Below are 25,495 nucleotides of genomic sequence, written 5' to 3' on the forward strand. Positions count from 1 at the left end.
TGAAATTCACTGAACACAATTCAGAGTAGCATTAGTTGTGTTAAAATGCAGATTCTGGGTCCTCTTCCTGAGATTCTGATTCAATGGGTCTGACTTCTAGCCCCTTTTCCCCTCGTTGTTCCCTTTCACCCATCCATTGAGGTTAACCGTGCAAGCATGCTCACTGAAGAGCATTGTGAGGTGTGCTGGATGGTGAGGTCTGAGCCAGTATGCAAGCACTCAGCAGGTCTTTCTGAGGTTAAGGCATTGATGGGAGAGAGAAGCGGGATGAAGGGGGAGATTTAAGGACTACTTAGGGAAGACATCAGAGGCCCAACCGTGAGCTCAGCATAATCTTATAGAATCAGGAGGCCTGTTGGGGTAGTTAAAGCTGACTTAGTTCAAGCCAGGATAAAGGTGACAGTTGATGATGGTGGATGCACCCTGGCACCACTGGGGCTGTCAGTGGTTCAGGTTGGGGAGAAGCGACACAGTGAAGCTTGGGCCAATTAGATAGGGTCTGGCTGAACTGATGAGGGGAAGAGAGGGTTTGAGGCTGAGGAAGAACATACGCAAAGACCCCAGGCCAAGGGTAAGCTCAGAGTCATGAAAAGCCCTGTGGCTGGACCAGCACATGCACCTGGGAGCAGATGGGACAGAGTTGAGACTTGTGCAAGTCCCTCTGAAGGGTTGGCCAGCTTAGGCCCAGAGCAGCAGCATGATGTGCTGGTAGAGCTGTTTTAGGAGGTATGTGGACAAGGGTCAGAGGGAGCGGCGGGACATAGACAAGATTCCAAGTATGAGTTATCTGCCCTCTCAGTTGGGGAAGTTTCTCTTTTTTAGCAAGAGCAGTTGAGAGTGGAGAGCTAACATTAGCTCAGGGAGGTGAAGAGAGTAAATTGTGGGTGCCTACCAGATTTTATGTGGTAAGAAAAGGGGCAGCTTGGAGCATTGTGAACAGAGCTGTGTGGTTCTGGATGTTCTGTCATGTACTAAAATACAGTGGAAAGACAGAAGAGGGGTTATAAGGAAGCTGAGGCCCACAGAACATAGAAGAGAAGCAGTCACTTTTAATTATCGCTCAAGTACTCTCTCAAGGAGATTAGCACCAGGAGGGACCCTAATTGAAAGCACTCATAGGTCAAGTCCCCTGAAGCTGCCGAGTCTTTGCTTCTCTGACACATACATGTCCATGAAAAGGCCTGTCAGACACCAGAGGCCCTTAACAGGTCATTAGTCACCTGGCTACTTAATTGCTTCAGTAGAAGGTGTTCAGGGTCAGCCTCATGCTCGAACCCTCCCAGTTTCTAACCTGTGTTGTAACTTCTAAGTCAGTTTAAAACAAAACCAAATCCCTCAGGATATACCTCCTAAGTTCTTTGGCAAGACCTTTGCCATGTCTCTTCAATTTTAAACTACCCAGTGGGCGAGAGGACTCCTGAGTCACTCTCTTCTCTGCCACACCTAGCCCAGTCATCTGCCCAATAGGACAGTTGGTAACTGTTGAACAATGACATTCCCACCCCATCCTTCCCACCCCATCCCGTACTGCCTGCTTTTACTTATTCAAAGGCAAGCAGCATAAAGTCCAGACCTTATGTTTAAAATGAATCTCTCTTTACTTTGTAAATTATTTTTAACCAAATCTACCTTTAAATGAAGCAAACCAGATAATCCAACTTAACTATTCTTTCTTCCCTCCGTGTTGGAGGAGCCTCCAGAAGAGTGAATAGGTGGACCCCAAATAGTTAAGAACCACTTATCACCTTCAAGGAGCTTTAGTCATCGGTGATCTTTGCCTGCGCAGGAAATATGGTGAAGGAAAGAGAGGCCTGTTCATGCCCTGGCAAAGGTGGATGTCTGTAATTGTGAAAGGTTGCTGCTGCCTCTGCTTGGCAAGGAGCAGCTGCCAGGTGTCCAGGGTCACCTGCCTCAGGTGGGTGGGCTGGCTTCCTAGACCAGAGCAGGGAAGCAGTCGTGGGCACCCTGCACAGAAGGCCCAGGAAAGGGCTGTAACCCAGACCTTCTCTTCACCTCCCTGGTCTGGGATAACAGCCAGGCAGCAGGCGTGCTGGGCAAGGACTTGTGAAGGTGGGCTTGACCCACCTCCTGTTACTTAGGGTCTGTGTTAGCCCTGTCAGCGCAGCAGACCTCTACCCAGAGTTAAGCCACACTATACAGAGGCTCCTGCACTTTTTTCTTCCTCTTCTCAGTGTGGGAAGGTGAGAGTCCCTGGGCTCTTGTCTATCTGCAGTTGGAGTTCCTGGCAGGAGCAGCTGTCAAAAGCTGAGACCAGGCCCGGCTTCCTGCCCGGCTCTGGCAGGCTGTGCCCCAGTGCTGCTCCCCTGTGCCCCTGTCTTTTCTGACTCAGTCCCCATCTGACACTGGTGAGTGCTTCATTTGGGGCTTGCTGTTGTGCCACCTGCAGAGGAGGAGCACACAAAGAGTCCTTCAGAAAGTGTGTGTGTGGGATGTTAAATGCTCCCCGCAGCCCAGTCACCTATTCACAGGAGGAAGGAGGAGAGATGAGAATTGCCTGCTGTCTCCAGGAAGGTGGAAGGAGCTGGGCAGAGGCTGTGACTTAGCTTCAGCGCAGGGCAGGTAGAGGAAGGAGGAAGAACTCAGCCCTGCCCTGCCCTGACCGCCCTGCAGGCCCGTCCCAGGGCCTTCTCCCTGAGCCTTTGCATGTGTTTCCCATCTCCCAAGGGAATTTGCAATCCTCTCTAAGAAATTGCCCCATTAATGTGTGTTTCCCATTTCTGGATAGTGAGTTTCTTAGTCTTTCTCATACACACCCACAGCAAAGAAAGACCAGCATTTGGGGCGGTGGTGTAGGCGGCTGACCTTGGCCTGCCTTCCCACAGTGCTCTCACATTCCCTCCTCTCTGGTCCCTTCCCCTCCCCTCTCCTCCCCTCCACTCCACCAAGGGAAGTTTAAAGGGCACCCATCCTCATCCTCAGGTTCTTTTCTGAGCCTGAGACTAGGATGGACCTGGAGTGGGTGTCTGAGGGGCTGTAGTCAGAGCAGCTCCCCCTGCAGAGATGGCCCCACTCCTCTCCTAGTGCCTTCCAGCTCAGCACAGGACACGATTTGGGAAGTGGCCAGGGAAGACTCTGGGTCGGCCCCTTGCATCTCTGTGGTACACCCTTTATAATGGGTGATGGGGGCGTCACTTCAGAGTTTTGAGCTGGAGGGGAAATGAATGATCAAGGCCCTGTTTTTTATGTTCTTAATTTTTAATTTTGATGAAATTCATATTGCATAAACTCATCCGGTTTGGGGGCATCAAGTCCAATCACATTGCTATGTGGCCACCACCGCCATCCACCTCCAGAGCTCTTTCCATCTTACAGACCCTCTGTGCCCACTAAATACTAGCTCCCACTCCTCCCACCCAAGCCCCTGGCAGCCTCTATTCTGCCTCCTGTCCCTGTGGGCCTGAAAGGCACTTGTCTCAGCAGGGCAGCAGGAGCAGGATGCCTGGAGAGGTCAAGAGCCCCAGGAGGCCCACGAAGAGGGCGTGGAATCCATGCAGGGCCCTGGGCTAAGGGAAGGCATTGGGGATGGGGTTTGTGGGAGCTGTTCAGAGAATTAGTAGGGCTTGTCACTGAAGGGGCACCAGGGCAGCAAGGGAGAGGCAGAGGCTAAGGACCCCTCCTGGTGTTGACTTGGGGGTGGGGGTGTGAGCCGGGAGCCAGGGTGAGGCAGCCCTGAGGGTAATGTGGCTGGGCAGGTCCGTGCCGTGGTGTGTTCTGGTGACGGTGTCCAGTGCACAGTTACTAACGTGGCCTGAGACCCAGGTGGCATGTCAGTGTGTTCAGCATCCTCAGGTCTTGGCAGGTGTGACATCCAAGGAGTGGGGGCTTCACTTAGCACAGGTGACATTCTACCAGTGACCCCCCATGTGGAGGAAAAGCCGTGTAAACAGCATCGTTTGAGACCACTGGAGATAGATGAGCACAGTCAGCCAGAGCAACACCTCTAACCCCAGAGCGTCCCTTTGATGCCCCCGCTTCTCTTTCCTTCTTCTGAGGTGAATCCGCCATACTATGTCCCTCTGGTTGAGCTCGTCCCACACCCAGAGACGGCCCCTGCCACAATGGACAAAACCTATGCTCTGATGAAGAAGATTGGACAGTGCCCAGTGCGACTCCTGAAGGAGGTGGATGGCTTTGCCCTGAACCGCCTGCAGTACGCGGTCATCAGTGAAGCCTGGCGGCTGGTGGAGGTATGTACGGGTCTCCTTCTCCCCTCCTTCCCTCCTCTTTCCCTCCATCCCTTCCTTCCTAACTAAGCAGGACAGCGGAAGTCACTTACTGGTGCCCTAGAAGCTGAAGAAGTCAGCGGGTGGCTGGTCCTTCTTACTGTATTTTGGAGGCCAAGGGGAAGTTTTGGAAACAAAATATAATGTAGCAATTCATTGTCTATTTGAGAGATTCCTCTGATAGTGAGTTATTGGATATCAGGACACGGTGACAGACTTCTCTTCTTCCTGCCCTCTCTTGTTACCAGGTCATTACCTGTGTATGGCATGCTGCATTTTCTCACAGACCCAGGTTTAACTCCCTTGTTACAATTCTTCAGGGAGAAAGAAATTATATTTTCATAAACCTGTATACCCTGAAGGATTCTAATTATTTCAAGAGCTTGAAGAAAAAAACAAATGTTAAACTTGTTAATAATATGCTTTTTCTTAAATATAAGTAGGAAATATACATAGCATATATGTATATTAAACCTCATCATTTATTTATTTAGAGACAGTCTTACACTGTGGTCCTGGGTAGAGTGCTATGACATCGTGGGCTCACAGCAACCTCAAACTCTTGGGCTCAAATGATCCTCCTGCCTCAGTCTTTCTATTTTTAGTAGAGATGGGGTCTCGCTCTTGCTTAGGCTGGTCTTGAACTCATGACCTCAAGCAATCCACCTGCCTTGGCTTTACAGAGTGCTGGGATTACAGGTGTAAGCCACAGTGCCTGACCTGAACCTCATCCTTTAAATAGAGGCTTTTTCATGTAGGGTAAGAAATTGCCCACTTCACGCACTCCTGTGTACATCTGTGCCTAGCAGAGCCAGGGTTGGAGTGGCCCCAGGGCCTGGGAGTCACTGTCTGGTTCTGTTCTGGCATCTGTCCAGCTTCTGCCTATGCCCTGTGCTCATACCTTATGCTATACAAACATGGCAGAGAGCTTGAGGGTCTACCCAGCAACACCAGCTGAGGACAGTCCTGGGGCTGGAGTCATCAGCACTTGGCCTGGGTCCACACAGTTCTGTGTTCCAACTCGCATGGACACACACCAAGCCTCGCCTGAGACAGGAACCAGGAAGCCTCAGCTTCCCTGGGCGTTGTATCTTGGTTTCCCAGCAGTTCCTCGCCAGGCAGCTGCGTGACGGACGTGGGCCTCCCAAAACTTCCTTCTAGTGTTTGGCCAGATCTCTACTAGGTTCGTCACCTGACCTGATGGCTGCATGATGACCTCAATACTGTGTCTCACTGTTCAGATTCACCTAATGTTCCCATATCACTGGGGAACAAGCCAGCAGTTTGAATTTCTTAGTAACTGAGAAATGTTTTTGAATATCAGTGTTAAGGTATTTTTAAAAACACTGAGCTACCAGCACCTCCTTGGAGGTCTATTTAAAATATTTCTGGACTGGGCATGGTGGCTCACACTTGTAATCCTAGCACTCCGGGAGGCCAAGGTGGGTGGATCCCTTGAGCTTAGGAGTTCGAGACCAGCCTAAGCAAGAGTGAGACCTCATCTCTACTAAAAATAGAAAAATTAGCCAGGCATTGTGGCGAGTGCCTGTATTCGCATCTACTTAGGGGACTAAGGCAGGGAGATCACTTGAGCCCAGGAGTTTGAGGTTGCTATGAGCTATGACACCACAGCACTCTAGCCTGAGCCACACAGTAAAACTCTGTTTAAAAAAAAAAGTATAATATCTAGAATAGAAGAACAATTTAGGCCACAAGGAAAATTAACTTATTGCATTAATACATTGTGGGAGTTTTAAAGGCAATTTTTACTTTTTATTTATAAGGTATTTCAGTGCTTAGTTTAGCTGAGTTAAATCTTGCTTTTTTTGATCTGAAAAATGTGAGCCAACTCAGGGAAAAATTTGGAGATTCTGGTGTAAGGCACGTGGGTGGGAGGGCGTGCACTAAGGATTCTGTCTTAGCCACCTCATGGGACTTGCTGCGGTTTGGAAGCACCAGGGAGGATTCTGGTGTTCCTTTGCTACTGGAGGAGAGCAGGCAGAAGGCTGACAAGTTGGGTGGTCAGGAAGTTCTGCTGGCTTATGTTTCCACCTTGCTTTGGGTTGTCTTGCTTCTGTGGTTCCTGGCTGACTGAGTGTAGCCACATAACTGGCTGGCAGGAACACGCTGGCTCTTGTTTTCAGGGACGACATGCTTCCTGAGAAAGTGAACCCCGCAGGTGTCTGTGTCGGCCAATATGGGACTTACATGCCTGGACTCCCCATAAAGAGCACTCAAATCTATTAGGATATGGTTTATGATAAAATGAGAAGAGGCCCACAGACATGAGAAGGTTAAGAAAGTGTGAATAGACCCAAAGAGTTGCCTTTGGAGAAAGTTAGAAGATAATATATTTTAGAAAATGAAGATGAGGCAAGATAGAGGACCAAGGCAGTCTCAAGACTGCAGGGATATCTCTCCTACTGGGGGAAGCAGCCCGCCTAGCCAGGCTGGCAGGGGGGCGTCCTTCATCGCACTGGGTTTGACTGTCACTACTCGGCGCAGTACCTCTGTGTTGGCCTAGGAGCTCGAGCAGACACAGGAGGGCCAATCACACACTGCATGTGTACCCGCTCCTGATACAGAGGCTGTCTTGGGCTTCTGAGCACCCACCCCGAGGCCCTGCTTTCTGGTGTCTGTCGGCCAGTATGGGGACTCATGTGCCTGGAGTTCCCATAAAGAACTGGGCACTAAAATCTATGTATCTAACCTTGGAAGGTTCTAGGCTGTGCGTTAGAGCTGTAGCCCTTGGGGAATCTTGCCCACAATTACTGAACCAGCCGCAGAGCCCTGAGCAGGCAGCGGTGTACCCAGCATGGTTCCCAGTAACTGGGTTGATTTTAGGATGCTTGACCTCCTCATACAAATTTTTTGAAAGGAAACTTTAGACAGTGCAGGTCAGCAAATGTTAGCAAAGCTCCCCAGAGCCCCGGCTCCACCTCTCCCAAATCAGGCAGTGTTCTGGGCCACACCCTTTTACTCACAACTTCAAAGCCAGTTGAACTTGAAATACTCTTAGAAATTCAACAGTTGAACTGTTTGGGGGGTATTCCAAGTTACCTCAAAACTTTTTTTTTTTTTTAGACAGAGTCTCACTGTGTCACTCTTGGTAGAGTGCTGTGGCGTCACAGCTCACAGCAATCTCAAACTCTTGAGCTTTAGCAATTCTTTTGCCTCAGCCTCCCAAGTAGCTGGAACTACAGGTGCCCGCCACAACACCCGGCTGTTTTTTTGTAAAAATTGTCATTGTTGCTTAACTGGCCGGGGCCGGGTTTGACCTGCCAGCCTGGGTGTATGTGGCTGGCACCGTAACCACTGTGCTACACGTGCCAAGCCTACCTCAAAACTTTTAAGAGCTGCTTTAATGTAAAAAGGGATGGAATTGGGTGAAGTTTTACAGTAGAGTAGACTTATACATGTCTTAAGTTCAGAAGATCCAAAGGCCCCACAGAGGTTCTCCTTCCAAGTAAGGCCTGGGTTTGGCCCCAGTGCCCAGAGCACTGGCTGTGGTGACAGAATGAGCAGTGAGATGGGGGTGGGAGGGTTGCCTCCTTAGGGACTCGTTGTGGGGACTTTTGTTTCATTACTCTCTGCATTCACAAAGCAAGTTGGAGTTAGTAGCAGCCTATTCTGTTAATTGACCAGAGCTGGGTGTTCTCAAGGTTGGAAAGGTACCAGGTGACTTGGCTCAGGTGCCGAGGGAGCCTGTTAGAAGGCACCCCCTCTTTGTCTAGGCGTTGGGGGTGCTGGGTCAACAGGTGCTGGAAAGAATGCCATTCCCTGCTATCTCTGTGGAGACAGCTCTGCAAATCAAATCTAAGCATGATTTAGGGTCTGAGCCCCCAAGTTGGGATATAAGCCAGAGCAGCAGTGGGCCTGCCTCACATCTCCACCCACCATGGTGCTGTCTTGCTGCTGACATCCAAGGGGCAGAGGAAGCTGCAGAGCCAATCGCTAACCGTTGATAGTGCAGGTCACAGAGACTGACCTTGGTGTTCAACCAGCCCTGCATACTGGGGATAAATTCTGCTTGGTTATGGTGTGTCATTCTTTTTAGACATTGCTAGATTCGATCTGCTTATGTTTTGGTGTTTTGTTTTTTTTTTTTAATTGAGACAGGATCTCACTCTGTTGCCCAGACTAGAGTGCAGTGGCCTCATCATAGCTCACTGTACCTTCAACATTCTGGGTTCAAGAGATCCTCCTGCCTCAGCCTCCTGAGTAACTGGCGGGTGTGGAGTACCACACCCAGCTAATTTTTCTCTTTTTTATAGAGACAGGGAATCTCACTCTTGCTGAGGCTAGTCTTGAATTGCTGGCCTGGCACAATCCTCCCACCTCAGCCTTCCAAAGTGCTAGGATTACAAGTATGAGCCACTGTGCCCAGCCAATCTGCTTATGTTGTGTTGAGTTTTTTTTTTTTTTTAACATTTAAATTCATTAAGAGAGATTTTCGGCAGTTTTCTTTGTATTTTCTTTCTTTGATCTTGGTGTCAAGGTAGTACAGATTGATTATCCCCCATTTGAAATGCTTAGGTCCAGAAATGTTTTGGATTTCTGGTATTTTTAAATTTTTGCATATTTGTACTTAGTAGCTGACAGTGGTTCTCGTGGCTGGGCATGTAACTTCAAGTTGATGTTCTTAGGCATTAGTACAGGAAGGGATGCTGTGTTTAATGATAAACTCCTGGCCAGAGAACAGCTGAGCTTGTTGCCTGTAAGTTCTTCCCACAGGGCAGGGCAGGTGGAGGTGCCGGGTGGATCAGGAAGCCCTCAGCAGGGTCCCGTATTGGTGGTGGCCTTGGAAATAGCTGACCTCAGGTTCTGTCCATTCTGGACAGTGTTGTCCCTGCACTGGATTTCAGTCCCCAGGGCCCTGAGCTGTACCAGTTCTGTTCTTGATCTCTTGATTGTCAGGGAGGGTGTGGTCTGTGGCATCTGGATGGGACTCTGGGATCCCAGAGCTTTGTCACTGAGCTTTCTTGTAGAAGTGAATGCCAGCTGTTAGGAAGAGCCGTTTCAGTTAGTGAAGTGTGTCTCAGAGCACATGGTGAAATCAGCAGTGAAGCTCTTTGTGGTAGACGCAATTGTGGTTCTGGTGACTGTCATCTGTGTGAGGCTGCGGAGGCATTAGGAGTCTCGGCATCATGGATGACTGAGGATGACACCTGCTCTCACTGTGACTTCAGTTTGTGTGGCACTTCAGAGTTTACAAAGTGTTCTCCCTGCTGTCCCTTTGATTTTTCAGGTGTTCTCAAATCATTTAGTCCTTAAAGCCATGAGTGGCAAATTGGTAGTTTTCCTTTACAAAGCAAGAAATGGTCCAAGGAGTTCACATTCCACAGGCCTGGCAGGGAATTCAAACTCACACCCATCCTCTCTGCTCCACTGCCCACATTCATAAAGTGGGGAAACATAGTGGGTCTATTTCTTACTGGGATGGCATTAGATGGGGTGTATGCACAAAGGGCTTAGACTAATGCCTGGCACACAGTGGCACTTTAGTAAATGGTATGCATTATGGCATTGCTGCTGAAGTGTCTTCTAGATCCCTGAATTCAGGGCTTTATGTCTTCAATAGCTGTTACCAGTGGCGTTAGCTCTGAGCTGAGGTGCTCACATCCTGTCCACACCTCTGAGGGCCCTGGAGGGCAGCAGGGGCCTCACCTGGATCTTATTAGATAATCTAATTATTATCTGCCCCAGATTCTGAAGTCGGAATCTGTTAGGACAAATACCTAGCAGGTCTTACACACATCAGAGTTGGAGAAGCTCTGCTTATGTGACTCTCCTTGTGGTCTTGGCCTCAGTCTTGGTATGTTTCATTGTTCTAAGATAAACTTTTGTTTTATTTTTACTTTTTTAAAATTTCAGAGTGTTAGGGGATACATATGTTTTGTTTACATACTTTGTTTTGTGCAGATTGAGTCAAAGTTATACACATAAGTGTGCCCCTCACCCAGATAGTGTGCACTGTAGCCAATAGGTATGAATTTACCACCCGTCAACCCACTCTCCCCAGCCTGGTTTTCATTGAGATTTACTTCCATATGTGCATTTAATTACTTCCACTTTAGTTTTGAGAATGTGCGTTTCTCCATTGTCATGATGTTTCACTTAGAAGAATGGTTTCCAGTTCCCTCCAGGTTGTCCAAAAAAAGACTAGATCTCCATTTTTTATGGCCAAGTAGTACTCCACAGTATACATATGCCACATTTTATTAATCCATTCAGGTGTTGGAGGGCACTTGTGTTGTTCCCATGTCTTTGTGATTGTGAATTGTGCTACTGTAAGCATTCAAGTGCAGGTGTCCTTTTTGTAAAATGACCTTTTTCCCTTTGGATATATACCCACCAGTGAGATTGCTGGATCAAAGGGTAGGTCTACTTTAAGTTCTTTGAGGTATCTGCACACAATTTTCCATAGAGGTTGCACTAGTTTGCAGTCCCACCAACAGTGTACAAGAGTTCCTTTTTCTCTGCATCCACGCCAGCATCTGTTGTTTGAGACTTTATAATATAAGCCATTCTCATTGGAGTTAGGTGATATCTCATTGTGATTTTGATTTACATTTCTCTAATGATTATAGAGACATTGAACATTTTTTCATGAGTTCGTTGGCCATTAGTATATCTTCATTTCAAAAGTTTCTGTTCTTATTCTTCTTTACCCACTTTTTAATGGGGTCATTTGGTTGTTTCTTGCTGATATGCTTGAGTTCTTTGTAGTTTCTGGTTATCAGTCCTTTATCAGATGTATGGCTCGTGAATATTTTCTACCATTTTGTGGGATGTCTATTTGCTCTTTTGATTCTGTCCTTGGCTATGCAGAAGCTTTTTAATTTGGGGTCCCATGTATTTATTTTAGTTGCTGCTATGATTGCTTAGACCAGTGGTTCTCAACCCTCCTAATGCCGCGACCCTTTCATACAGTTCCTATGGGTCACGACCCACAGGTTGAGAACCAATGGCTTAGAGATGTTGCTTAGGCAAAAAATTTGTCTTTATATTTAAACATCTTCCAAATCAGCATATATAATGTATTACAGTCAATGATGTAGCTTAGTTTTATTGACAGCATTTTTTTCTTTAATGGAACATCAAATACTAGAACGCTTGCTAGTAATGATTTTCTATGAGAAGTAGATCATTGAATGATAGAAAATGTCCACCCATAAAGTAAATACTGAATAGTCACAATAGTTAGCAACAAAGCCTTATTGGAAAGAGAAATAACTGATGATTTATTATTTTAGAGATACCTGCATCCCCATTAACAAATGTAAATAACACCAACAACATACTAAGAAAAAGCCCAAAAGCCCTGTGAAGCTCTGTACTAGTGTTCTAACTACTCTAAATACCCCATGATGACAATGCTGCTACTGTAGCACCTTGCTGCCACCACCACTTGCCCAGGCACTGAACACATGATAGATTTCAGCCCCTCAGTTTGAAGCTGGGAATTCACATGCACAGGAGAAGTTCCTGAAATGAAGGATGGGAGTGCAGAAGAAGTCTCCCAGAGAAAAGGCAAAGGAATCTGGAGGTGACATGTGACAGTGTGTGGCCCGTTGTTCTGCAGGAGCCACGGCCGTCCCTGCCTTCTACTGCTGCAGGGGGAGCCAGGAGTGAGGATCCTGGGGGCCTGGGGACATAAGCCCCTGTGGAAGTGTCAGGGTGGGGGAGGCACAGGGCTTGTGCTGTGCTGCTCTTGTTTTGGAGTGGGGACTTACACTCTTTGATCTTAGCCAAAAGGCTGAGAAGCAATAGGGGACTTACACTCTTTGGTTCAGATCTCTTTGTAACAAACTATATTCCCAGAGGACCCATCAATTAAGGTGTCACTGCCCTTGATGAATGGTAGTGAACTTAGTCACTTTCATACAAAAGGATGGGTTCCTTTTGTTGTGTTTAAGGTCAAGACTTTCCCTTTCTTTCAAACTCTGCTACTCTGTGGTTTTTCCTCCTGAGGGCATTGTCCCACACATAGCTGTATTATTACTGGGCTGAAAGAGCTCTTTCCTCCATTTTTTGGTTTGTTTTTACTTTAAAATGCTACTATATAGAAAATTCAAAGGAAAAAAATATTAGCTTTGTTTAGCTTACCCTTAAGTGCTTTAATTTTCCTGTGTTCCTATCTCTTATAAACTGGTTGCTCAAATTTTTATTCATCTTAATGACCTTGTGATTATTTTTTTTAATCTAAAAATTTTTTATCTAATCTATTAGGGGTTGTTTCAAAGTAGTTTCAGGTTTTCTGCCCTGATGATGGCTCAGTGAGACTCTTTGCACACAATTTCTTCTGGAATCCTTCCATGGAGTGAGTCCCAGCAGTGGGCTCAGCGTAACATTTTACGACTTGATAGACAGAGCCAAGATGCCTCCCAGAGCTGAGACTGCGTCTCCACCACCCACGGCGTGGGTGGGTTTGTTTCCCAGCAGCCAGACTGGTGTGGTCCACCTGGTGTTCCTCACCTTCTTCCCCTGAGCTGACCTATGTTGTCTTCTCAGAAGACTCCTGACAGGTTGGGTGTTTTATGGGCTTGATTCAGTGTCCTGTTGCATCACTTCAGTGTGGTGTTCAATCAACTCTGCTAGAGTTAGTAAAATCCTCTTGAGTCATTCTGTAGGAATGTCTGTGTCAAGCTTCCAAGAAAGCCAGTAATGATGGCAGCATGCCGAGCAACCCAACCACAAACCTGCGAGGAATAGTGTGGGCAGCACTTAGCAGTCTTTCATTTCTCCTCATTAAGATCTAACATCGGCCTCACCTCCTCCCTGGAAGGTGGTGTGCATGGGGACCGTAGGATCAGATCTTTCTCACCTTGCTTTGAAGCCAGTCTCATGTTGCAGATGGGAGAAGCAGGGCACAGTGCCGAGAAAACAAAACGTGTGCACAGTAGCTACAAATGGAGGGAACCAACTCCTGGTACCAGTGAGTGCCTCAGGAGAAACTCACTGAGTTTATTATTTTGCTGGTTCTCAAGTTAAACTTGTATGTCCTGCCAGCTCTGCCTCTCTGGTATGACCCTGACCCCTGTGTACCATTGGCAAGGACTCCAGGTTTGAATGTTTCTCAAATGGACGGTCCAGTACCTCCTGCTCCTGCTTAAGGCATTTCATCACCAGTGGGTCTTGTCTAGTCCACCCTTGACTATGTCTGGAGATGAAGAAATCACTCAAGTTTAACTTTGTTCCACCCTTGCTCTGACTGAACATTGAGGTGGACTTGCTGTCTGCCATCCCTTCTCCCTGGCCTCTGACCTGGGTGATACAAGACAAGCCCAGTGCTTTCTTCAGGTTGCGCTGGGAGGATGGAAGAGGGCCCTCTGCTTCTCACTGCTGCATTTGGTTATCCAACTCTTACAAGTTGGAACCTCTTCTGCTTCATGACTCATCATATTTCTTTTTCTCAGTGAAGATGATGGATGGCTCTGCTTGAGGAGAAAAGTATTTGCGTAGACCTGTCTGGATTCCTGGGTGGCAGGTCTGTGTTCCTGGTGGTGACGGTGTATTTACTCAAGCAAAAAGTGACAATTCAGCACTAATGTGCTGTGAAAAGTAGAACAAAATAAAATAGAGTAAGATTAAAACCTGGAAATTTTAAAAAGAAAAGAAAAATGAGGAATGCAAATGAAAACAGAAACATACACTTCATTTTTTTATTCATGTTTTTTGTAAGAATGGGACGATTAGAAGGAAAGGTTATTCTGTGTGGCTGGTTGTCAGTAGAAGGAACAGTCACAGGGGACCACACATCAAAAATCATGTGCCTTGACCAGGCAGGACCCCACCTGCCTTCCCCACCTTCCAAGTCTGACCAAAGGACAGGAGCAATGATCAGAGCAGCCTGTGACCTGCTGCTGCTATTAATCACTGGACACGTCCTGCCTCGCTTCTCCCTACCCCACAAGCAAACAAAAGATCCAGATTCAAGATACCTGGGGTATCTAGCCTGGGGAGGGTCAGCTTGCTGGGCAGGGCACCCATTCAGCCACTCACAGAATCAGTGTGGCTGGGAAGATGTCTTGTAAGGCCTTAAATGAAGAACTGAGGTTTCCCTGAGGAAGAAGAAATTCCACCTGTGACTACAGGGTTGGCTCCTGCCAAAGCTGCCTGCTCTTTTGCAGGCCTATCCTGTGGACTTGCCAGACAAGCACACAGGACAGTTCCTTGAAATGAGTGTGTGTGTCCTGTCGGCTCTGTCTCTCTGGTACAATCCTGACCCCTACACCCTTACACCTTTGATGACACCTAAGTTGTATTATGGTAGTCAAATACTTCATGCATGAGCCTTGAGGTTGCTCCCAGCCTGGCACTGACCCCCAGCACACCGACTATTCCTTCTCTGCCCAGGCCGCATGCATATGCTAGTTGTCTGTGGTCAGTCTCAGGTTTTAACTAAGAAAGTAGAGGCAAGAAATTTCCCAGCAAAGGAGTCCTCAACACTCCTGGAGGCTCTCCTCACCCGGTGATTCTTTGGGACAGGAACTTCCAGTGTTCTTAGTGTTCATTGCTCTGTATGAGTTTTTTAAAACTTTTAACCACTTGGGGCTTTTCTTTGTTTGTGTGACTTGAGAATTTTACCACAAAATGGAGGGGGTAACGAGAGCTACAGTGACAAATGTTACCTAACCCACGGAAGTATGTCTAGGGTAGGGTTCCAATCTCCAGACAGGTGTGGGGCACCCCACCTTTTCCGAGGACGCGTTCGTCAGTTCAGCATTTCCGAGCACTGTGTCCACCTGTCCTGCCTGCTGATTATTTATTGTCATTGTTATGATAATATCAGGTCACAGATGTCACTGGGCTTTGAGTGGAATTGAGCTCAATGGCAAAATTAGGCAACTTGAGCTCCAAAATATCCTGAATGGGAAACCACTAGCTCCCTGCTGTGTGCAGCCAGGAGAAATGTTGCCTTAGCAACCGCCATGAAATCCTAGTCTGTCCGCCTCACTGCTGAGTGATCTGGGGTCCTTTCTTTCTCTATATTGAACTTTTTGGTAAAAACTCAAGCCTTGGGAAATGTCCTTTAGAAATTGAAAACCTATCAGAAAGGAGGAATGAGGAAAGGAAGACAAAAACTTTCTTCCTTTCTCTAATTCATTCTACTGGTGAATGGTAACTAATAAAAGTCAAGAGCCATTGCCTAGATGAACTGGGACAGAGAGGACAGTGCATGGGTTTGGGGGCAGTGAGGAGACCCCCCACTGAGGCGTCAGCTGAGTGCTGTAAACTCTGTGCTTGCAAATCAAAAATTAGCCACTTTGGGGAATTTTGAAAATCTAAAAAGGTTCTTTAAAAATCAGCTCTTAAAATATTAAACACAATTCTAGGAGAAAAGGGCTAAGCCAAGTTGCATTGACTTCCACATTTGTACCCTTCACAGTTTGCTAAAATGGAAACTTTGGGTTGTTGGAACGTTGACCTGTAAACCAAGGATGGGGGGGTGTCTGTGGGGCTGCCCCAGCTACCAGGCTTTCTCAGCATTCTGGACCCTGTGAAGTGCAGGAACACGGCAGCCATGGCCTTCAGGCAGCCTAGAGGGATGACCAGGGCCCCCTTCCTGCCCCAGGAGCTCACTGCACAGGGAGAGGAAGGCAGGATGCTTGTGGGTGAATGTCAGCTTCTGAGGGGTTCTAGCCATCACTGAGGCTTCTGTAGATGATTTCCTCCACACCCGTATAGTTTACTATCAGAAATGAAAGGAGACAAACTTGTCAGCACGTGAGTGGACTAAACAAGTTAATTTGCTCTCCTGAGCAGTCCAGATGAACACATGGTGGGATGATGTTATATCATCTTATCTTATTATACCATTGTTCCCAACCAGATTAGCAGAATTTTGCAAGCCTGAAGATGCTAAGTGTTGGAGAGTAGTTGGGATGACAGGAACTCTTCCACATAGTGCTGGAGGCAGGGGACCCAGTCCCACCTTGGAGCACAGCTCAGCATTGTCTGATGGGGTAACATAGGTCCACTGGCCACCTGTGAGTGTGTCCACACTGTCCTGTCTACAGGAACCTGCAGCTGGAAACTGCCTGAATGTTCGTGAACAGTAGGATGTGGATAAACTACAGCTACACACAGTGTATCTGAAAAACAGGATGTCCAGAGACGGAGGCAGGTCACACGAGAAGGAGCACAGGGCGACTCCATCTACCAGGAGGTTAGAGCTAGGCAAAAGGGAACTGTTGCTGAGGAATGTAAATATGGACGCCCAGCCTTCCATGTGAAGAAGCAGCCTCTGCAGAAGGCAGGATGTCTGTCAGAAAGGAGGGCAGAGGCTGGGTGGGGAAGGCCAGTGTGCAGTGGGGGGTTGCTTTAGGATCATTCCCTAAACTGCTGTGGCTGTGAACAGCTTCATCTGATTGTCTCTCACGTGCAGCCAAAACTAAGTGGAAGTGGTTCTTTCAGAGGGAGTTGCTTGGGCATGGTACGTTGTACCTGCCTATGTGGCCAAATGGCTCCTTCTCCATGGTTATTGGGCTCTGTCCTCTGCACTCACCACGAAGCTTTCTGTAGGTGAACTCAGGTGACCAAACCCCACATACACTAGAGACCACAGAGGGGTGTAGCAAACCACCTTTCTGCTCAGCTTTTTGGGTGACCCTTTTGGCAGTGGCCTTTGGGGGCCTATAAGTGGGATGCCCCACAGGTGACAGCATAGCAAGGGCTGACCACAAGCCAGGGGCTCCTCCCTGCACGGCACATGGCCTTCCCTAGGCTGGCAGGCAGCCTTTCCAGGGAAAGGTAGAGGCTTCACCTGCAGCCCAAGTGAAGGAGATGTGTGTGGTAGGCTACCTGCCCGGGCTTGTGGCTGGCAGCAGGAGCAGGGGAACTGAGCCATCAGGACTGCCAAGGATGGTTACTGGCCCCTTATGGATGGTAGGCCTGGCTGGGTGGGGTCTCTGTCCCCACAGTGAGACAGTCTGTGAGACAGCCTGCTAAGGAGATGGACCTGTAGTGGCAGATCCCTGGGGAACACTTCCTGTCTGACCTGTACTCAAGTCTGCCCTCCTGATGGTGAAAATACCCTCTGAAGAGATTAAACTGGTGCTGAATTCCTGCTTCATCCTCAAACTGATGAAAGGCCAAGTAACATGGGTGCCGACTGCACATCTAATCTCTTGCTTCACATTTGCAGAAGATTTTAGGGCCCCACCCTAGCAAACCAACCCATGAGTCTAAGCTGCATTTCATCAAAAATGTCACTTTCTATAAATTCACTAAAAGCTGAGCGAAGGTGCGACTCACAGCAGAGGAAGCCTGGAGAGTGCCCTCCTGCTTCTGCGATGGCACTAATCTCATCCCTGCATCCTGCACAGGTGTCCAGAAAGCCCCTACCTTGTCACTCCTGTGCTGCCTCCTCTCTGCATCCCTGCAGCTGCTGGTGGGCCTCAGGCTGCAGGAGGACGTAGGAGGAGCTGATGTCACACCCGGTGGTTGCAGGGAGGGAAAAAGTGAATTGTTTGGCCATTTCACCAAATAGTCTCTCAGGTCCCCTTTATATATTATAGTTTTGTCATGTGAAACTTAATCAAAATACTCTTATAGGTTGTGTATCCCAAATTCAAAATCCAGAATGCTCCAATATGAAACTTTTTGAGTGCCAATGTGAGATAGTGACACATTTGATTTCTGATGGCTCAGCATATAGAAACTTTGTTTCATGTGCAAAATTGAAAATATTGTATAAAATGTGTTCAGGCTCTGTGTGCAAGGTGTATACAAATGAATTTCATGTTTAGACCTGGACCTCATCCCCACGATATCTCATTATGTATGTGCAGATAGTCTCAAATCTGAGAAATGTCTGAACTCCAAGACAGTTCTAATTTCAAGCATTGCAGATAAGGGATATTTAACCTGTTCAGTGCTTTGGAGAGTGTTTTGGGATCCTGCTCTGAAGGAGTTAATGGAAGTTATAGTAACAAAATTGTCTTTGCAGAGAAACTCACGTCTGTGCCCCCATCTTCTCCGTGTAGGAAGGAGTAGTGTCTTCTGTGGACCTTGACCTGGTCATGTCAGAAGGGCTGGGCATGCGGTATGCGTTCATCGGCCCCCTGGAGACAATGCATCTCAATGCAGAAGGTATGCTGAGGGGCCGAGATGGGAGTTCTGTGCTAGTGTTCCTGTGGGTCTTGTAAGTAGTCAAATTTGCCTTTGCTTATGACTGAACAGAGACAGCAGCATCTATCTGTAGGAGATGATGGTTAGTCCTGGTAACTCACAGATGCGGCTGGGACACACAGCTCTGTATGGAGGTGTAAATCCACACTTAATTCATGCACCTTATGGCTCCGTGTACTGAGAGGGCTCAGGTGACAGCTCAAAGGAAGAGAGAGGCAGCGCTATTTTAGAGACTTCACGGCATGTCATCCAGCCTTGCAAAAGGGAAAGTTGTATTTTCCTGAGGAAGATGAGAAATTATTTACAGAGGCAGGAAGAAAAGACAGGAGTGGGGGCTGACTTAACCCACAGGAGCCTCTGCCGGATATATCTTCTCCCTAAATGTGAGCAGCTTCTAAGTGCAATTGGTTGAGCCCCAGGTTTCCCTTTCCTTTCCAGAAGCCCAGGGAACCTTGAAGAAGGTGATTCCATAGGCAGGGAACTGGGGTGGGGCAGGCCAGACATCTGCCCAGAAGCTGACTCCAGCAGGCCTGGGGGTTGGGGGATGGAGTAGGTCTGAGGCAGAATATGGACAACTTGAAGGATGAGAGGCTTCCAAGAATGAAATTCCATCAACTGGATTTTAAGCAATCAAAAAAGAAGTGCATTTGAAAAACAACCCATGAAACCTATATCATAAGATAAATTTTAAAAGCTATGTATAAAAATCTAGAAATATGTCCCCTATATGTTATTACCAAATATCTCTTGGCCTTGAATAAGTAACTTCTGTTATCTTTTGGCTTTTCTTTGTTATCATAAACTTCTACAATTATGTAAATTAGTGATCCTAACCTGGAAAACATGTAGAAGGAGAAAGAATATGGTATGCTGCTCCATGGTCTGCATTTAACAAAGAATATTGAGAAACTTGGACTTACCCAGGAAAAGGTGACCAGAGGGGCGCATATGCACCTACCTGTCTGTCCGCGTCTTTTGTGAGAGTGGAACTGGAGCAAGAGACCTGGCTGGCAGGCAGACGGACTTGGGCTCAGTACCGGGCAGGGGGAACTTTCTAGTAACTGGACTGATGTCCAGAGAGAGGGCTGCCCTGTGCAGCCTGGTTACCTGCCTGTGGGACAGTTAGATGTTGAGAGGAAACTCCTGCAGTGAGAGAGGTGTTGGTCAACCTCTTGTTGGTTGACTTACAGTTCTATAATTCTTTCACAGTAAATGAAATATACTTCCCGGTGAATAATTCAGGGCATTTTGCTAGGCATGTTCCTGCACACAGGAAATGCACATGTGACTTCCTGAGTGGACTGGCCACGTGTGCCCTACAGATGCCGCCCACCTACCATTGTGAGTCACCTGATCATTGAGCTCTGCCAAGAGCACCTAAAGGAGGGAGGGATGGGGAGCTCTCCCCCAGCGCCAGCAAGGATGACCCCCAAATGGAGGAAGACCATGTAGGCAAAGGGGCCCTCGCAAAGTGAAATGAGTTTTGAAGTATCATTACATAAAGCCTTGGACAATTCCAATTTTTTTTTTTAACCAGAACCTTACAAGTGGTGAGGATATTTAGGCATTTAAAATGTATACAGATTCTGCCTGTTAACCACCAAGTTTTTCTTTTTTTTTCCCCTTGAGAAAAATAAGATAATTGAAGTATTGTGAGAAATCGATAGGGAGAGAACTAAGAACAGCTTTGACTTTCAAACAAATAGGAACAGAAGCCAATGAAACCAGAAACTCAAGAATCAAGTGAGGTAGTGGGCAGCATACAGGCCTGTAATAGTTTCAAACACAGCAGGTATGATAAGAAAATCTAATTGGCTTAATATGATCGTGCTGGACGGATGTAGTTTTCCACTTCAGAGCATTCCAAAGACCAGAGCTAGACAGTTATGAGATCTGGCTGAGAACCATGGAAACGTTCATTATTCCTCACAGTGTCACCCGGAATAGATCAAGATTGGAGTTAAGAGAATTTTTCTTTTTTTCTGATACTGTTTACCTAAAGCCAGCATCTCAGGTGAAAGGTGGTTATTAGTCTTAAAAACTATTGTTTATCTAGAACCAGTTCAAATATTTTAGGATTTTTTTTCAACCTATTAAAATAGTTCCTAGGAAACAGGAGGCCAGTGTGCTTGCTTTGCTTTTTGGCTACTTTTTAAAAGCACCACCCACTAAGGACAAGCACTCAGAATACTGGTTCTGGCCGGTGGAGCCAGTCAACTGAGCCCCTTCCCTGGCTCTCCCACCAGGGGCTTGGGTAAGATACTTAAGTTCAGTGCACCTCAGTTTCCCCCTCTGTGAAATGGAGACACAGTAGCGACTACCTCAGAGGGGTGGTGTGAAATTTGAACCACATGAAAGCACTTAGCTGGATGGCTGGTACTTATTTAGTCCTTAATAAATGTTGCCTTCATATAGAGTTTTGTTGGTTTAACTTACTACTTTTCTAGACTTTTTTTTTTTTTATTATCCCCAAAAGATTCACAAGTGCATGAGAGAGGAATACAGGATGAATACAGATGAGGGTATTTTTTCTGTGGAGAGGAACCCCCAGAGCCGGGTACCTGGAGCTTCACTGCCTGGTTTGTGTCTTGGCTAAGCTAAGTCTGGCAGGTGGGCAGTGAGAACCACTTCATCTCATCCCTGTGGGCTGTTTGGGCCCCTCCTGTGTTTTGTTCCTTGTAATGAGGATATCTCAGAATCTGGTAGCACCTGGAAATCACCTCCAGGGGAAGAGGATGTTTATTTACCATTTTACCTCACAAACTTCCTCTTATGTATAGATACTTGTCTTTTTTAAATAGAAGTTCCTATACCTGGTGGTTTGGTTCCTTTGTGGACAGCTGCTGTTTGCAGCTGGGCTGATAGGGCTGAGATGTGGCAGATTAGGGACCCCAGATGAGTCCCCCCTCAGTTAGGAATTTGGTCCTGAGAGCTTAGATGATGCTCCCCTGTGCTTTGAGGTCCTTTCATCTTCCTTAATGAGGTCTGGGAAACCCTGTCTCCTGAATGTGGGCAAATTAGGAGGTGTGGGCTCATAAGCTGTGTGCAAACCAGATTCCTCCAGTGTGGGTAGCAATTAGGATTCTCCAAGAAACTGAACATCTAGAGCGTCTCCCAGCAGTTGTGTCTCCCTGTCAAGTCAAGGCTATCCCAGGTCCCTACTCCACAAATGGGAACTTGAGGGTATCCAGCCTTCAAGTAGGACCTCAGGTAGGCTGAGGCTAAGGAAACACAGTGCCTGGTCCTTGGGGCTCACAGCTTAAGAATCCCAAGTTAGGAAGCAGCAAGATAAACCAAATCTAATCTCATGGCAATCAATTCTTTTATCCAGTTTTTCTTTTTCTATATAAGAATCCCTTAAGAAATTATATTCTTTATCTTATGAAAAGCTAAATTCTATGGGGTGCTTGGAGGAACAGAGCTTGAGGGGGCATAGAAGCCTAGAGAGAAAATATGGGAAGGCCAGGTTGGAATAGATAGGGGAAGTGGATGTGCTGTGTTTTCCCATTTCTGTCTAAATTAGTATGTAGGGGTAATTCCCACTCAGTTCACCTCTCCTTTTTGGTATAGAAAAGCCAAAATTATTGTTGAAAATGACACCTCTCTAAATGGAAAGGGAGGTGTTGCAAATAAGTTACAGTCATAAATTTACTGGGACTTGGTTGTAAATAAGGCAGATTCAGGTCCTGAGTCCACACCACTGTGCATTCCCTATGTTTAGAGCACCTAGAGGCCACACACGTATCACCATGAACAGGTGGTGTGGCCTCTCATCCTCATCTCACGACAGACAGATGAGCTTTTCTGCCCAAGAGCCCAAAGTATATGTTAACATAAGAAATTTTTGTTTTGTTTATTGAGATGGGTCTTGCTGTTCGCCCATGCTAGCCTCGAACTCCTGGGTTCAAACAATCCTCCTGCCTCAGCCTCCCAAGTAGCTGGGGTTACAGGTGCATGCCACCATGCCCACTGTTAAGATAGAAATTTTAATGGGTTTCCTGAACAATTTAGGAGAGATTATGAATGTACTATAAAGAGTTCTGCCACAGTGTTCTGTTTTGTTAAATGTTCCTTATACAACTTTACAAATTTGATAAAAGGCAATAGGGAAAGAAAATTCCAGAAAGCCCCTCAGAGATTTGAATGACTTCACATAAGAGTGAAAGATGAACACTTGTTTGAGAATACAAAGTAATCCAAAGGGAAGTGTGGTGCGTGGGTTGAATTTGTGGCCTGTAGCTGCTGCTCAGGAGGTGTGGGGAGGGGATAAAGGAGAATCCTCAGGGGGTCTCAGGAGAGCTGTCACTTTTCCACAGGTCGGGGGACAAGCAGCTGGGGAACCTGCCCACTTTCTATTCAACTTAATTTTTGTGTCTCTGTCCCTTACCCTAAAAGGAATAGACTGTATTTGTGTCTAGATTTGTCACTCTTAGTTTGAATAAACAAATAGAAAATGTGAAGTAAACAATTTCTGAAGGGAAACCAATGTATGACCTTCTCCAGAATTGCTCAGCTATCTGCGATCAGGAGCCAGTGCCGGGATATTTAGGGAGACTTAGCAATTCTGCATGGCTAAGTTAACGTTTTCTAAATGAAACCTCTTCTTTTAAAAAGAGAGCATCCACCAGTTAATTGCAGGTGCTATTGTTGCACAACTTGGTATGTTTGAATTTTTTTTAACCCCTTCAAAATAATTTCTCAGGGAATTTTTGCACACAGTGAAAAGGAGGAGAACTGTTTGAAACAAAATTGAAACCCAGTTAATTTAGGCTTTAATGTCTGTGTAGGTCAATCAAAACCAAACCCAAAAGCTATTTGTCTTTTTCCTTTCCTTTCTTTTGTTTTTTGAGAACATGCATCACAGACTGCTTTTATTTTAGGTTAATCATACACAGTTTTGTGGGGTGGGGAGAGCCAATCTCCAGTTCTCGACAAAGTCTGCAGTTTCATTTGTTCCCTGATTACTGTTTGAGGCCGACCCACCTACTGCTGAGTCTTTCTGATTGTGAAAGATGTTGGAAATGGACCAAAGGCAGGTGGTGGGCCTGTCTGGGCTTTATCCATAGGAGAAGAAGGATGTAGTTAACCTGAGACCAGCACAAAAGCCTCTGAACAAATTTTAATTTGGAGTTATGGGATATTCTTGCTGACATCGTGGATTCTTGTTTTCTTACAATTTCAGGTATGTTAAGCTACTGTGACAGATACAGCGAAGGCATGAAACGTGTCCTAAAGACTTTTGGACCCATACCAGAGTTCTCCAGGGCCACGGCTGAGCTGGTTAACCAGGTATGAGACCCCCTGCAGAGAAGCATGCAGGCACAGGCCTGCTGTCAGTGGGCCTTCACCTGTAGCCAGAATCTTGGCCCTTGAAATTGATGGTTCTTCACTCCTAAACTTGTCTGTGCATGGTTCCATCATGTCACCAGAACATCTTAAGAGCACAATGACAAGTGAACCAGTAATTCATCCTGACTTACCTCCCGGGGACTGAAGTCTCTAAAGGTTTGGAAGAAAGCTTATGATAATTGAGGACTTAGTCCCTTTGGTCTTTGAAAGCAATTTATGGGCTGTGTGCAGAAATAGGAACATCTTCATGCTGCCCTGTTCCCTCTTGCTCCTCCCAGGCCCTGTGCGGGAAGGTTCCTGATGACCCAGAGCACTTAGCTGCCAGAAGGCAGTGGAGGGATGAGTGCCTCATGCGACTCTCCAAGCTGAAAAGTCAGATGCAGCCCCAGTGAATGTCTTGTAATGTGACTGCCACTCCTCTTGTTAGAAGTCCTATGTGGGGAAATTAGGAGCACTTAATCAGATCTCCTGACATATTCAAAGATGCTGGGCTGGGCCAGGTGGTCTCAGTTACTTTGGATCTTAGCTTGCGGCTTGGATGTTGCAGCAGCACTTGGGTTCTGAGAGTTGTGGATTTCCTGACACCTAGCAAATAGTTCGACAATTGTCATCTTTTGTGTTCAGAATGATTACATGTGGCTATATTTTATAGCCAGTGATTGTAGTTTCATTTGAACCTATGGCAGAATATCTCCATAATTATTTTCTGATCCCTTTCTGAGTACTCTCTGAGTACTGCATTTATGAGGCAACTACTTTGATTTTGCTAGTGATTATTCTGAATAAAGCTTATAATCCCATAAAGACGTTCTCGTTCTTCTGCTTCTTCCTGAGAAAGTCTGTGGATCCTGCTGGCTGGTGTATTTCAGAGTCACTTTGCTCTGGGTCCTTTGTCATTCAGCTAAAATCCAGCAGTTTGGGCCAGTGTTTCCCAGAGTAGGAGCCGCAGTGCCCCATGGCTCTGTGGTCAGGTGGTGTGTGGGAAACGGCATCAACTCCCAGCCTTTCGACACTGCCACATCTGTAGCAAAGCAAAAGAGCCAAAGTTCTACAGGAAAGGTGCTATTGAGTCTGACATTCCATCATCTGCTTTCTTTGATGTGAGGCCTTTTCCTAGCTCTAGTTCCCTAAACACTACTCTGGAAGTAACAGCTCATGTACCCTCATCTGTGTCCCACACGAATCACAGTGACTTTGATCACCCAATGCCAGAGGAGGCTCCCCTGACAGCTCCACTCAGTAGGGAGATGCCATAGGGCCACGGCTGTTGCGTTGGAAGCAGAATCCCTGGTGAGCCAAGTGGAGGTGGTGGTCTTGTCCGACCCGTGCACACAGACTCATCACATTCATTGTCACAGCACGATGAGTGGCTGTCATGTGCCAGGCATTGCACTTGCAGCTTCTGCCTTTTAGCAAGTCATGGGAAGATAACACAAGCATCACACAGGACTGGTGCTCCAGAGGAGCCCTGCACACAGGAAAGCATGGCCAGCTCCTCCCGAGTGTACCCCAGAAGACCTCCAGGAAGTGGCCAGTGAGGAGCTTGGGAACAGGTAGAGGCAGCCAGCCCCTCCTGGCAGAGGCTGAACAGGGGAAGGGGCTGGGTGTGCTGGAAGGGGGGCTGCCCACCAAGGTGGAGAGGGGCACTGGTGAGGAGGCCAAGGGGAACACAGTGATGGTTAGACCTTCAGAGCCAGAGCAGTCTGCAGGTGGGGAGTGGCCCAATCTGATCAGGACCTCAGCTCATTCCAACAGCAGAAGGGGCC

At 46.9% G+C, this 25,495-nt stretch overlaps 1 protein-coding gene across 1 annotated transcript in view; it reads left to right on the forward strand.

Moving 5' to 3' along the window:
- CRYL1 (crystallin lambda 1) overlaps window positions 1-24,533 on the forward strand; it is a 124,627-nt gene extending 100,094 nt beyond the window's left edge. Inside the window, exons 5-8 of the mRNA XM_053563630.1 lie at window positions 4,014-4,208; window positions 18,236-18,341; window positions 23,563-23,669; window positions 24,008-24,533. Of these exons, the coding sequence (XP_053419605.1) occupies window positions 4,014-4,208; window positions 18,236-18,341; window positions 23,563-23,669; window positions 24,008-24,121 (522 nt within the window). The 3' untranslated portion in view covers window positions 24,122-24,533. The remainder of the gene's footprint in view (window positions 1-4,013; window positions 4,209-18,235; window positions 18,342-23,562; window positions 23,670-24,007) is intronic.
- Window positions 24,534-25,495: the final 962 nt, after the last annotated feature.

This window comes from Nycticebus coucang, chromosome 15 (assembly GCF_027406575.1).
Source record: "Nycticebus coucang isolate mNycCou1 chromosome 15, mNycCou1.pri, whole genome shotgun sequence".
NCBI lineage: Eukaryota > Metazoa > Chordata > Mammalia > Primates > Lorisidae > Nycticebus > Nycticebus coucang.